This window comes from Salvelinus alpinus, chromosome 2, assembly GCF_045679555.1.
Source record: "Salvelinus alpinus chromosome 2, SLU_Salpinus.1, whole genome shotgun sequence".
NCBI lineage: Eukaryota > Metazoa > Chordata > Actinopteri > Salmoniformes > Salmonidae > Salvelinus > Salvelinus alpinus.
The window spans coordinates 113,245,266-113,259,047 of record NC_092087.1 but is presented as its reverse complement, the minus strand read 5'-3'; the positions used below and the strand labels follow the sequence as shown (position 1 = coordinate 113,259,047).

The 13,782-nt window shown below is 41.1% G+C and overlaps 3 protein-coding genes across 6 annotated transcripts in view; all 3 read left to right on the top strand.

Moving 5' to 3' along the window:
* Window positions 1-13,782, top strand: part of LOC139549671 (uncharacterized) — a 520,909-nt gene that overhangs the window by 60,443 nt on the left and 446,684 nt on the right. The gene's annotated exons all lie outside the window — the stretch shown is intronic.
* The window catches only part of LOC139548336 (zinc finger protein ZFP2-like), a 110,356-nt gene continuing 100,904 nt past the window's right edge, over window positions 4,331-13,782 (top strand). The window contains exon 1 of the mRNA XM_071357966.1: window positions 4,331-4,928. Within this exon, the coding sequence (XP_071214067.1) occupies window positions 4,568-4,928 (361 nt within the window). The 5' untranslated portion in view covers window positions 4,331-4,567. The remainder of the gene's footprint in view (window positions 4,929-13,782) is intronic.
* Window positions 5,253-12,926, top strand: LOC139552371 (zinc finger protein 180-like). The gene is made up of 2 exons (XM_071364063.1): window positions 5,253-5,283; window positions 9,922-12,926. Exons 1-2 carry the CDS (start codon window positions 5,253-5,255, stop codon window positions 10,872-10,874), a joined length of 984 nt encoding a protein of 327 aa, XP_071220164.1. The 3' UTR covers window positions 10,875-12,926.

Genomic DNA, 13,782 nt, shown 5'->3' with positions numbered 1-13,782 from the left:
CTGGAACACACCTCCATCTCCATTAACTACATCACACCTGCCCAGACCCACTAGAACACACCTCCATCTCCATTAACTACATCACACCTGCCCAGACCCACTAGAACACACCTCCATCTCCATTAACTACATCACACCTGCCCAGACCCACTAGAACACACCTCCATCTCCATTAACTACATCACACCTGCCCAGACCCACTAGAACACACCTCCATCTCCATTAACTACATCACACCTGCCCAGACCCACTAGAACACGCCCCCATCTCCATTAACTACATCACACCTGCCCAGACCCACTGGAACACACCTCCATCTCCATTAACTACATCACACCTGCCCAGACCCACTAGAACACACCTCCATCTCCATTAACTACATCACACCTGCCCAGACCCACTAGAACACACCTCCATCTCCATTAACTACATCACACCTGCCCAGACCCACTGGAACACACCTCCATCTCCATTAACTACATCACACCTGCCCAGACCCACTGGAACACACCTCCATCTCCATTAACTACATCACACCTGCCCAGACCCACTAGAACACACCTCCATCTCCATTAACTACATCACACCTGCCCAGACCCACTAGAACACACCTCCATCTCCATTAACTACAATACACCTGCCCAGACCCACTAGAACACGCCCCCATCTGTCACGTCCTGACCATATGTGTGTTGCTTGTTTTATTGTTGGTGGGTGGGCGTTCTATGTTGTGTGTCTAGTTTGTCTGTTTCTGTGTTCAGCCTAATGTAACAGTTTAACTTTAAACCGTCCCCTCGCCCCGACACGGGCGCGAACCAGGGACCTTCTGCACACATCAACAACAGTCACCCTCGAAGTGTCGTTACCCATCGCTCCACAAATGCCACGGCCCTTGCAGAGCAAGGGGCAACACTCCTTCTAGGTTTCAGAGCAAGTGACGTAACTGATTGAAACGCTATTAGCGCGTACCCGCTAACTAGCTAGCCATTTCACATCCGTTACACTAATATGGTTCTCAATCAGAGGCAGCTGTCAATCGTTGTCCCTGATTGAGAATCATATATAGGTGGCTTGTTTTGTGTTGGGGATTGTGGGTGGTTGTCTTCTGTCTTTGTGTTCTGCACCAGATAGGACTGTTTTTCGGTTTTCACATTTATTGTTTGGTTGTTTGTAGTGTTCACATATTCTTTATTAAATTATGTTGAACACTAGCAGCGCTCCATTTTGGTCCTCTCCTTCATCCCAGGAAGAAAACCATTACACCGTCTCCAGCACGCATCAAACCTACCCAGACCCACTAGAACATCATCATAAAACTGCATCAGCACCATTTCATTTCTCTATCATTTGTCCCAACATCACAGGCCACAGACTTTGATGCAGTTTTATTTATTTATTATTATTTTATTTTTTTTCACCTTTATTTAACCAGGTAGGCTAGTTGAGAACAAGTTCTCATTTGCAACTGCGACCTGGCCAAGATAAAGCATAGCAGTGTGAACAGACAACACAGAGTTACACATGGAGTAAACAATAAACAAGTCAATAACATGGTAGAAAAAAAAAGAGAATCTATATACAATGTGTGCAAAAGGCATGAGGTAGGCAATAAATCGAATAATTACAATTTAGCAGATTAACACTGGAGTGATAAATCATCAGATGATCATGTGCAAGAAGAGATACTGGTGTGCAAAAGAGCAGAAAAGTAAATAAATAAAAGCAGTATGGGGGGTGAGGTAGGTAAATTGGGTGGGTAGTTTACAGATGGACTATGTACAGCTGCAGCGATCGGTTAGCTGCTCGGATAGCAGATTTTTAAAGTTGTTGAGGGAGATAAAAGTCTCCAACTTCAGAGATTTTTGCAATATGCAAATTCGTTCCAGTCGCAGGCAGCAGAGAACTGGAAGGAAAGGCGTCCAAATGAGGTTTTGGCTTTAGGGATGATCAGTGAGATACACCTGCTGGAGCGTGTGTTGCAGGTGGGTGTAGCCATCGTGACCAGTGAACTGAGATAAGGCGGCACAGTTAAAGACTTCCAAAAGTGTTTCCGCAGTTTAAGATCAGCTGAGTTTTTTTAATGGGGTTTCTCCCTGTGCACCTGCCAATGTAAATCCTTTGAATGAGACAAGTTACCAGACAGGACATATTGCTAATGCTCTTCCCATTAATAACCTGAATGACAATTAACTTGTGGGCGGTGGTGGTGATGACGTCCTATTCGATGACGTCGTCCATCGGGATTCCCCAAAAAAGAAGACGCTCTGGATTGATCACTGGAGTCAGATGTGAAGGAGGAGGTTGATCATCAGGAGTCAGATGTGAAGGAGGAGGTTGATCATCAGGAGTCAGATGTGAAGGAGGAGGTTGATCATCAGGAGTCAGATGTGAAGGAGGAGGTTGATCATCAGTGAACCTCTAGGATTGTGGCTGGGCTGGCGTTTACACTTCCAGCTTGGTCATATATTTTGATACACTGAATGTTGATATTATGTTATATATTTGTACCTCCTGTTTCATGAAGAATGTCACAAAGTATTGCCCCTATATACACAGTGCATTCGGAAGTTTTCAGACCCCTTCACTTTTTCTACATTTTTTTACATTACAGCCTTATTCTAAAATTGATTAAATCTTTTTTTCCTCCTCATCAATCTAAACAAAATACCCAACAATGACATGACAATACCCCATAATGACATCACATTACCCAATAATGACATCACAATACCCCAAAATGACATCACATTACCCAATAATGACATCACAATACCCCATAATGACATCACAATACCCCATAATGACATCACAATACCCCATAATGACAAAGCAAAAACAAGTTTTTACAAATGATGAATTAAAATTTTTAATTTTCTTTCAAAAACAAGGACATTTCTAAGTGACCCCAAACTTTTGAACGGTAGTGTACATCTACATGTAGGAGCAGTATGGACCTAGTCTGTTCATTATATACATCTACATGATGTATTGTTACACCATGTAGGCGCAGTATAGACCTAGTTTGTTCATTATATACATCTACATGATGTATTGTTACACCATGTAGGAGCAGTATGGACCTAGTCTGTTCATTATATACATCTACATGATGTATTGTTACACCATGTAGGAGCAGTATAGACCTAGTCTGTTCATTATATACATCTACATGATGTATTGTTACACCGTGTAGGAGCAGTATATACCTAGTCTGTTCATTATATACATCTACATGATGTATTGTTACACCATGTAGGAGCAGTATAGACCTAGTCTGTTTATTATATACATCTACATTATGTATTGTTACACCATGTAGGAGCAGTATAGACCTAGTCTGTTCATTATATACATCTACATGATGTATTGTTACACCATGTAGGCGCAGTATAGACCTAGTTTGTTCATTATATACATCTACATGATGTATTGTTACACCATGTAGGAGCAGTATGGACCTAGTCTGTTCATTATATACATCTACATGATGTATTGTTACACCATGTAGGAGCAGTATAGACCTAGTCTGTTCATTATATACATCTACATGATGTATTGTTACACCGTGTAGGAGCAGTATATACCTAGTCTGTTCATTATATACATCTACATGATGTATTGTTACACCATGTAGGAGCAGTATAGACCTAGTCTGTTTATTATATACATCTACATTATGTATTGTTACACCATGTAGGAGCAGTATAGACCTAGTCTGTTCATTATATACATCTACATGATGTATTGTTACACCATGTAGGCGCAGTATAGACCTAGTTTGTTCATTATATACATCTACATGATGTATTGTTACACCATGTAGGAGCAGTATGGACCTAGTCTGTTCATTATATACATCTACATGATGTATTGTTACACCATGTAGGAGCAGTATAGACCTAGTCTGTTCATTATATACATCTACATGATGTATTGTTACACCGTGTAGGAGCAGTATAGACCGAGTCTGTTCATTATATACATCTATATGATGTATTGTTATTGTATTGTATTGTTATTGTATTGTTACACCATGTAGGAGCAGTATAGACCTACAGTAGCTAGCTGCTAATTTAGATGTAGTATAACTTAATGAAACTGCCTTAAATATGCTGTGGTAAACATTTTTTATTCGCACTAATCAATCAACACAGTCCTGTCTTTGTATGTCTCAATATAATAGTATTATTTAATTAAATCCATCTAAAATAATCTTTGTCTGAAAATAAAATATATTCCTCAACTGCGTTTCCCCTCCATTCAGCAGACGGCGATGTGCGTCTTTCAGGCGACGCTGCCAGCGTGACGTATAATCTAGTGGACGGTTCTTCATAAACAGCTCGTCAACCACCTCGGTAGCTTGCTAGCCAACATAGCCGAAAGAGTCAAGCTATTTATACGCTTTCGGTGTATATTAGTTACTGTTTTTTAGCCACACTTAGGTCGTATCTAGTTGTTAACCTATTTAATATTACGTTATTTTGTATTAGTCAGCTATAGTAGCTGGCTGGTTAAATTAGCATTAGCCTAGTCGCTATTGATAGCTAGCTAGCTAACATCCCTGAACATGAGCTCCCTAAACTTCTCCCCTCTCGTTGAAGAAGAGGGGGTCTGCTGGACGGAGAAAGAAGCTCTGGGGCTGAACATTGTCGTGAAAGAGGAGAAGGAGGAGGAGGATGTCACAGTAAAACAAGAAGTAGAGAGTGAGGCTGTTACCCTGAAAGAAGAAGAGAAAGACGTTTCAGTGAAAGAAGAGGAAGACACGTTCAGAGTGAAAGAGGAGGATGTTACAGTAAAAGAAGAGGAGGAAGGGACAGATGAGGATGATACAGTGAAAGAAGAGGATGCAGTTTATGGAGTGAAGAAGGAAGGGGAGATTACTGTCACATTGGAAGATGAAGAGGAGATAGGAGATCTGATTAACACCAGTAAGTACCGCCTTACATTCGTTTTTTACTTTCGATATTCAGAGTTGGCTCGTCAATACCTCTTCAACGGAGGGCCCAGGATGATGACTGATATGTCTAGAATCAGACGACGTAGAGAACAAGCTACCCCTTGTTTTCTCCGTTCCGTTTCCAAAAAGTGACTAAACATATATATTTGAGAAGGGTCTATCTGCTGACCGCAGACTGGGGGGCACGGCATGTTGTGATTTTAATGTAGTGATGTTTTACGACACACCGTGCCCCCCAATAGTGCCATGTGAGAGTTGGGTTGGCTACACCAAAGATTATGGATATACTGACAAGATGTCTCTCCGCCCTGACAAGGGGAGTTGTTGTACACAAAGCGGCACTGCGGGTTGTCTAGCTCCCGTCTATCCTTTCTTTGGATTGGTGGATTCATCTTATTATTGTAATCTATTGTTTATATTCTATGAGGGTTGTTGTCGTCAACCGCCTGTATTCAATGGAGAGAGATGCTAAGCTACTAGCATGAATATGCACCGCCTGTATTCAATGGAGAGAGATGCTAAGCTACTAGCATGAATTTGCATAGCGATCTGGAGACAACTCCTATAGTGTTTTTATCAAAGTTGTCGGTATGTCACGTGTCCACATAACAACTTAATCATTACGAAACTTCTGTTGGATCAAGTAAACCTCACGTAGCAAATAAGCCTTTCATTTTGTTGTTGACCAAATTTGACACTTTCCACATTGGGTTGATAATTGTTTCCACTTGGATACAACCAACTGTAGCCTACTGGCATGACCTAGAGAGTTACAACCTACTGTAACCTACTGGCATGACCTAGAGAGTTACAACCTACTGTAACCTACTGGCATGACCTAGAGAGTTACAACCTACTGTAACCTACTGGCATGACCTAGAGAGATACAACCTACTGTAACCTACTGGCATGACCTAGAGAGATACAACCTACTGTAACCTACTGGCATGACCTAGAGAGGTACAACCTACTGTAACCTACTGGCATGACCTAGAGAGTTACAACCTACTGTAACCTACTGGCATGACCTAGAGAGTTACAACCTACTGTAACCTACTGGCATGACCTAGAGAGATACAACCTACTGTAACCTACTGGCATGACCTAGAGAGTTACAACCTACTGTAACCTACTGGCATGACCTAGAGAGTTACAACCTACTGTAACCTACTGGCATGACCTAGAGAGATACAACCTACTGTAACCTACTGGCATGACCTAGAGAGATACAACCTACTGTAACCTACTGGCATGACCTAGAGAGGTACAACCTACTGTAACCTACTGGCATGACCTAGAGAGATACAACCTACTGTAACCTACTGGCATGACCTAGAGAGATACAACCTACTGTAACCTACTGGCATGACCTAGAGAGATACAACCTACTGGCATGACCTAGAGAGTTACAACCTACTGTAACCTACTGGCATGACCTAGAGAGTTACAACCTACTGTAGCCTACTGGCATGACCTAGAGAGATACAACCTACTGTAACCTACTGGCATGACCTAGAGAGATACAACCTACTGTAACCTACTGGCATGACCTAGAGAGTTACAACCTACTGTAACCTACTGGCATGACCTAGAGAGATACAACCTACTGTAACCTACTGGCATGACCTAGAGAGTTACAACCTACTGTAACCTACTGGCATGACCTAGAGAGTTACAACCTACTGTAACCTACTGGCATGACCTAGAGAGTAGCCTACTGGCATGACCTACTGTAACCTACTGGTATGACCTAGAGAGTTACAACCTACTGTAACCTACTGGCATGACCCAGAGAGATACAACCTACTGTAGCCTACTGGCATGACCTAGAGAGATACAACCTACTGTAACCTACTGGCTTGACCTAGAGATATACAACCTACTGTAGCCTACTGGCATGACCTAGAGAGATACAACCCACTGTAGCCTACTGGCATGACCTAGAGAGATACAACCTACTGTAGCCTACTGGCATGACCTAGAGAGATACAACATACTGTAACCTACTGGCATGACCTAGAGAGATACAACATACTGTAATTCAATTCAATTCAAGGGGCTTTATTGGCATGGGAAACATGTGTTAACATTGCCAAAGCAAGTGAGGTAGCAATACACAAAAGTGAAACAAACAATACAAATTAACAGTAAACATTACACATACAGAAGTTTCAAAACAATAAAGACATTACAAATGTCATATTATATATATATACAGTGTTGTAGCAATGTACGAATGGTTAAAGCACACAGGTTAAAATAAATAGGCATAAATATGGGTTGTATTTACAATGCTGTTTGTTCTTCACTGGTTGCCCTTTTCTTGTGACAACAGGTCACAAATCTTGCTGCTGTGATGGCACACTGTGGAATTTCACCCAGTAGATATGGGAGTTTATCAAAATTGGATTTGTTTTCGAATTCTTTGTGGATCTGTGTAATCTGAGGGAAATATGTGTCTCTAATATGGTCATACATTGGGCAGGAGGTTAGAAAGTGCAGCTCAGTTTCCACCTCATTTTGTGGACAGTGTGCACATAGCCTGTCTTCTCTTGAGAGCCATGTCTGCCTACGGCGGCCTTTCTCTACTGTAACCTACTGGCATGACCTAGAGAGATACAATCTACTGTAACCTACTGGCATGACCTAGAGAGATACAACCTACTGTAGCCTACTGGCATGACCTAGAGAGATAAAACCTACTGTAACCTACTGGCATGACCTAGAGAGATACAACCTACTGTAACCTACTGGCATGACCTAGAGAGATACAACCTACTGTAGCCTACTGGCATGACCTAGAGAGATACAACCTACTGTAACCTACTGGCATTACCTAGATAGTTACAACCTACTGTAACTAGACTCTGTACACAGCCCATCTGTAAATAGCCCATCCAACTGCCTACCTCATCCCCATGTTTGTATTTACTTTTTTTGCTCACACCAGTATTTCTACTTGCACATCATCATCTGCACATCTATCACTCCAGTGTTAATATGCTAAATTGTAATTACTTTGCTACTATGGCCTATTTATTGCCTTACTTCTGTACTCCATTTGCACACACTGTATATCGATTTTTCTATTGTGTTATTGACTGTACGTTTGTTTATCCCATGTGTAACTCTGTTATTTTTGTCGAACTGCTTTGCTTTATCTTGACCAGGTCACAGTTGTAAATGAGAACTTGTTCTCAACTGGCCTACCTGGTTAAATAAAGGTTAAGTAAAAAAAAATATTAATTGTTCATGACGTCCTCCAGTGATTTTAACTTTTCCTGTTGAAAAGTGATATATAAATACAGTAAAGTATAAACACACTAAAGGGAAACAAATAAATGTTTTGAGCAAAATAGTGTTTTTTTAGACAACTGCAAACTAGAAGGAGTGAGTGGTGTCATAGTAAGGCCTTCAAGGAGTTGGCTTGATGGGAAGTCGTGATGTCATCCAATAGGAGACTGATCTTCATGTGAAAATTCATTATTCTTTTTTAAATCCTTCCTGTTCTGTCAAGTTGGTTGTTGATCGAGTCTTTCCATCGATTTTAAAGACGATTTAAGTCCAAACTGTAACTAGGCCACTCAGGAACATTCAATGTCATCTTGGTAAGCTACTCCAGTGTAGATTTGGTCTTGTGGTTTAGGTTATTGTCCTGTTAGGACAGTTTTTTGTATTCAGATCTCTGAAATGCACTCTACCTACGTAACATTTAATGTCTCCTTATATAACGCTGGGAAAACAGTTTTCATGGGCACAGAAATTCCAAATGAAATCATTTGAGTTTGCTAAATTCAAGGGTTCTAACCGAGAGTCACCTTAACTTTATTGACAACACCCAAATGGATACTGTCATTAACGCGGTTCTTCAATAATTACACATCATTCTTAATACTGTAGCTGTTTAGTTACAGTCACATGTTCAACTATCATCAGCTGATCCAGGAAATCATTTTCTGAATGACAGTCACATGACAAACATCACGACATGCAACAACAACCAAAGTGCTTCTTCATTCATTACTCTGGTAAAGACAGTTATGCCGTGCTCCACGTTGGATCCAACATCCCTTACAAATTAATGTTTATAATGTTGATTTACAGTAGGGTCTCGTTAGTCTGTTTACACACAGAGATACTTAGCTCATAATGTGTAGAGAACTGTTCCTTGATGGATAGGCTATTGTACAACACACAGAGCTATTTTCCTTTATTTGTTGTTTGGTGAAGTTATGGGTCCTACAGTAGGTCTGTGTTATTGTTAGGTAATGTTATGGGTCCTATGGTAGGTCTATGTTGTTGTTAGGTAATGTTATGGGTCCTACAGTAGGTCTATGTTGTTGTTAGGTGAAGTTATGGGTCCTACAGTAGGTCTATGGTATTGTTATGTGTCCTACAGTAGGTCTGTGTTATTGTTAGGTAATGTTATGGGTCCTATGGTAGGTCTATGTTGTTGTTAGGTAATGTTATGGGTCCTACAGTAGGTCTATGTTATTGTTAGGTAATGTTATGGGTCCTACAGTAGGTCTATGTTGTTGTTAGGTGAAGTTATGGGTCCTACAGTAGGTCTATGTTATTGTTAGGTAATGTTATGGGTCCTACAGTAGGTCTATGTTGTTGTTAGGTGAAGTTATGGGTCCTACAGTAGGTCTATGTTATTGTTAGGTAATGTTATGGGTCCTACAGTAGGTCTATGTTGTTGTTAGGTGAAGTTATGGGTCCTACAGTAGGTCTATGTTATTGTTAGGTAATGTTATGGGTCCTACAGTAGGTCTATGTTGTTGTTATGGGTCCTAGAGTACACTATGTATGTCATGCAATAACAACCAAAGTGCTTCTTCGTTCATTACAGGTATATTTGTTGTTAGGTGAAGTTATGGGCCAATTTGGCAAATTTTACAGTGGATTTCCGCTGTTGTGGGCCTTTAATCATCTGTCTGACTTTGTTGTTCACACAGGAGAGATAAGGGACTATCGTGGATCCTCTGGGGATCCTCAACAACCTCATGATGCTGACGAGGCAGAGAAGAGTCTCTCCAGATCAGAACACTTCAAGAAACACCTGCAGAGATCCACAGGGAAGAGAACTCACTGCTGCTCTGACTGTGGGAAGAGATTCACCTCATCAGGCATTAAAGTTCATCAGAGAATCCACACAGGAGAGAAATCTTATAGCTGTGATCAATGTGGGAAGAGTTTTGCTGCATCTAGAACTCTGACTGTACACCAGAGAATACACACAGGAGAGAAACCTTATAGCTGTGGTCAATGTGGGAAGCGTTTTGGTCGATCTTGCAATCTGACTCAACACCAGAGAATACACACAGGAGAGAAACCTTATAGTTGTGGTCAATGTGGGAAGAGTTTTGGTCAATCTGGAGAGCTGACAGTGCACCAGAGAATACACACAGGAGAGAAACCTTACAGCTGTGATCAATGTGGGAAGAGTTTTCGTCAATCTGGAGATCTGACAGTGCACCAGAGAACACACACAGGAGGGAAACCTTATAGCTGTGGTCAATGTGGGAAGAGTTTTGGTCAATCTGGCCATCTGGTATCACACCAGAGAACACACACAGGAGAGAAATCTTATAGTTGTGGTCAATGTGGGAAGCGTTTTGGTCGATCTTGCCATCTGACTCAACACCAGAGAATACACACAGGAGAGAAATCTTATAGCTGTGGTCAATGTGGGAAGAGTTTTGGTCAATCTGGCAATCTGGTATCACACCAGAGAACACACACAGGAGAGAAATCTTATAGCTGTGGTCAATGTGGGAAGCGTTTTGGTCGATCTTGCCATCTGACTCAACACCAGAGAACACACACAGGAGAGAAACCTTATAGCTGTGTTCAGTGTGACAAGAGATACTCTGATAAAAGATATCTGATCAAACATCAGAAAATACATACATGAAGGAGTTGTTTCATGATATCAATGAATTAATGTCACAATGTAGAATGTTTTTAACAATGTAGTAGGAGTATTTTAATGAATTTCACAATGTAGAACCCTAAACGTTTGCCCCATTCAATTGATTTCAGCCTTAGGAAAAATCCAGGCTCTTGAAAGAGTTACTATTTATGTGATTTAACAAAAAAGTGACTAACACAAAAAGACCTGTGTTACACTTACCATGTCGGTGACCCACTTGAATCAAAATGCAACACCTCAAAATGTAGCTAGCTGTTTTCTACAAATTGTCCTCTAACCAGTGGTGAACACATTATTCCCAGATTCCATGTGGTTTTTGAGCTGTTAGATTTAACAGGACGTGCACCCTCATCTCCCTCCTCTCGGCACAATTGATTTCAACATGATATCGATGAGTGATTACAAATAAGTGTTGTGTTCCTTTGTTTAGCGACCCCTGAATTTAAATGCATCACTCTAAAATGTAGCTGACTGTTTTCTGCAGGTTGTCCTCTAACAAGTGAGGTAAAATATATCTCCCATTTCCATGTGTTTTTTTTAGTTGTGTTAGTTTCAACAGCACCTACAACCTGATGTCCCCCCTAATCGATATCATTGATTTATTGCTACTTGTCAAAACAACAGTGTTTCTGGTGCTTGTGCAGTTTATAAGGTGCTTGTTTATGTAATATGATTATTGTGGCAGATATTTGTGTATATAGTACATTTTACATTTAGGTTTTCAATTTTTCACAAACTGTTTCTGCATTTGCACTATTGATTTGGACACGTTTAAACTGTGACATTGGGGATATCCCACCTAGCAAACTGTCGTTGAAAATAAGACTATGACCGACGTACAATATAAGTTTGGTTTTAGTTGAAAGTTGAAAAGAAAACTATTTAATTTCAACATACTCACAGCTTATACACATGGACGCAGTATAATAAATCGGTCTATATCAATTTTCTATTAACAATCCTAATAAATTGAGTCAAATTTGATTTCAACAAATGAACCCAATGACCAATCAACAGACTCTTGGTCCCTCTTAGTATGAAAAACAGTATCACTTTTCCAGCCTGCTGAAGCTGTGGTGGAGTGGTAAACACGACCCCCGGCTCTACCAGGGGCTTGATGTGGTCTCCCACAGCTCTGCTGGTGGAGTGGTAAACACCACCCCCGGCTCTACCAGGGGCTTGAGGTGGTCTCCCACAGCTCTGCTGGTGGAGTGGTAAACACCACCCCCGGCTCTACCAGGGGCTTGAGGTGGTCTCCCACAGCTCTGCTTATGTCATGTTCTGTGGCCTTGCCGTTCCATTTCTTGACTGCCCCTGCAACACAGAAATTAACATATTTAGTCATATTATATAAAACACTCAAAGTAATGGATATGGAGCATCTACAGCCTCAGTTACACCTGGCACCTAAATGTGACTTCTGTCATCTGCTCACTCCAAGCTGCATTAGGTTCAGATCTACCAGGATGGGCCTTTGACGCAGTCAGGCCACCGAATATGAATAAGCAATATAAAGAGATGTGGGGAAAAGTACATTTTACACACATTACCTTCATAAATCAAATGTTATAGGTCACAGGCAGATGTTATTGTATTGAAATGCTAGACAAGACAAGTAGTCACGCAATAGATTATGGTCATTGTAGTTAATTAAGATTTATGCGCTAAACTATGTAGAATATTGGCCTGTTGGAAACTACAACTCCCTACTACATCACACAGTTCAGTCTGGGTCTGATTTATCTCTAGCGAAACTACAACTCCCTACTACATCACACAGTTCAGTCTGGGTCTGATTTATCTCTAGAGAAACTACAACTCCCTACTACATCACACAGTTCAGTCTGGGTCTGATTTATCTCTAGAGAAACTACAACTCCCTACTACATCACACAGTTCAGTCTGGATCTGATTGATCTCTAGAGAAACTACAACTCCGTACTACATCACACAGTTCAGTCTGGATCTGATTTATCTCTAGAGAAACTACAACTCCCTACTACATCACACAGTTCAGTCTGGGTCTGATTTATCTCTAGAGAAACTACAACTCCCTACTACATCACACAGTTCAGTCTGGATCTGATTTATCTCTAGAGAAACTACAACTCCCTACTACATCACACAGTTCAGTCTGGATCTGATTTATCTCTAGAGAAACTACAACTCCCTACTACATCACACAGTTCAGTCTGGATCTGATTTATCTCTAGAGAAACTACAACTCCCTACTACATCACACAGTTCAGTCTGGATCTGATTCATCTCTAGACTATTTCCAGACACACCCTCTCGACAGACAGGCCAAAGGCGCTTGCTTGCCAAAATTCAGGGAATCGTTGATCTACTTCAGAGGAACTGTGTCTAGAGTGACTTCCTGTTGTTTTGACACCTCACTGGAAAACTAGAATAACTAGCTGTTGCTACAGAACGAGACGACCAATTCACAGTTAGTCTGTGTCTCGTTCTCCACACACGGACACATACCAAGATCACGTGTTTTCTATATGCACAAGATAGTTTGACTATATAAGGCTTCTGAACTCCTTGTGTCATCGAGCTCTCGGCCTTCCACCTCAGAGTGTAGGGCTGACCAGCTACATTATTGCAATTCTTATCAAATAAAGGTTGATTGTTTGAAGAAATGACAAAGTCTCTCCTGATTGGTTAGAATTTCCACCACAATGTGCAGTAGGCTTTTTCAATACCAACAATGATAGACCAGACTCATAGTACAGAATGAATGACTGACTGCCCGGTTCAACATCAGTTCACCGTCTCACCTCATACTGTATTGGAGCAGCAGCAGCTGACTGCCCGGTTCAACGTCAGTTCACCGTCTCACCTCATACTGTATTGGAGCAGCAGCAGCTGACTTCCCGGTTCAACA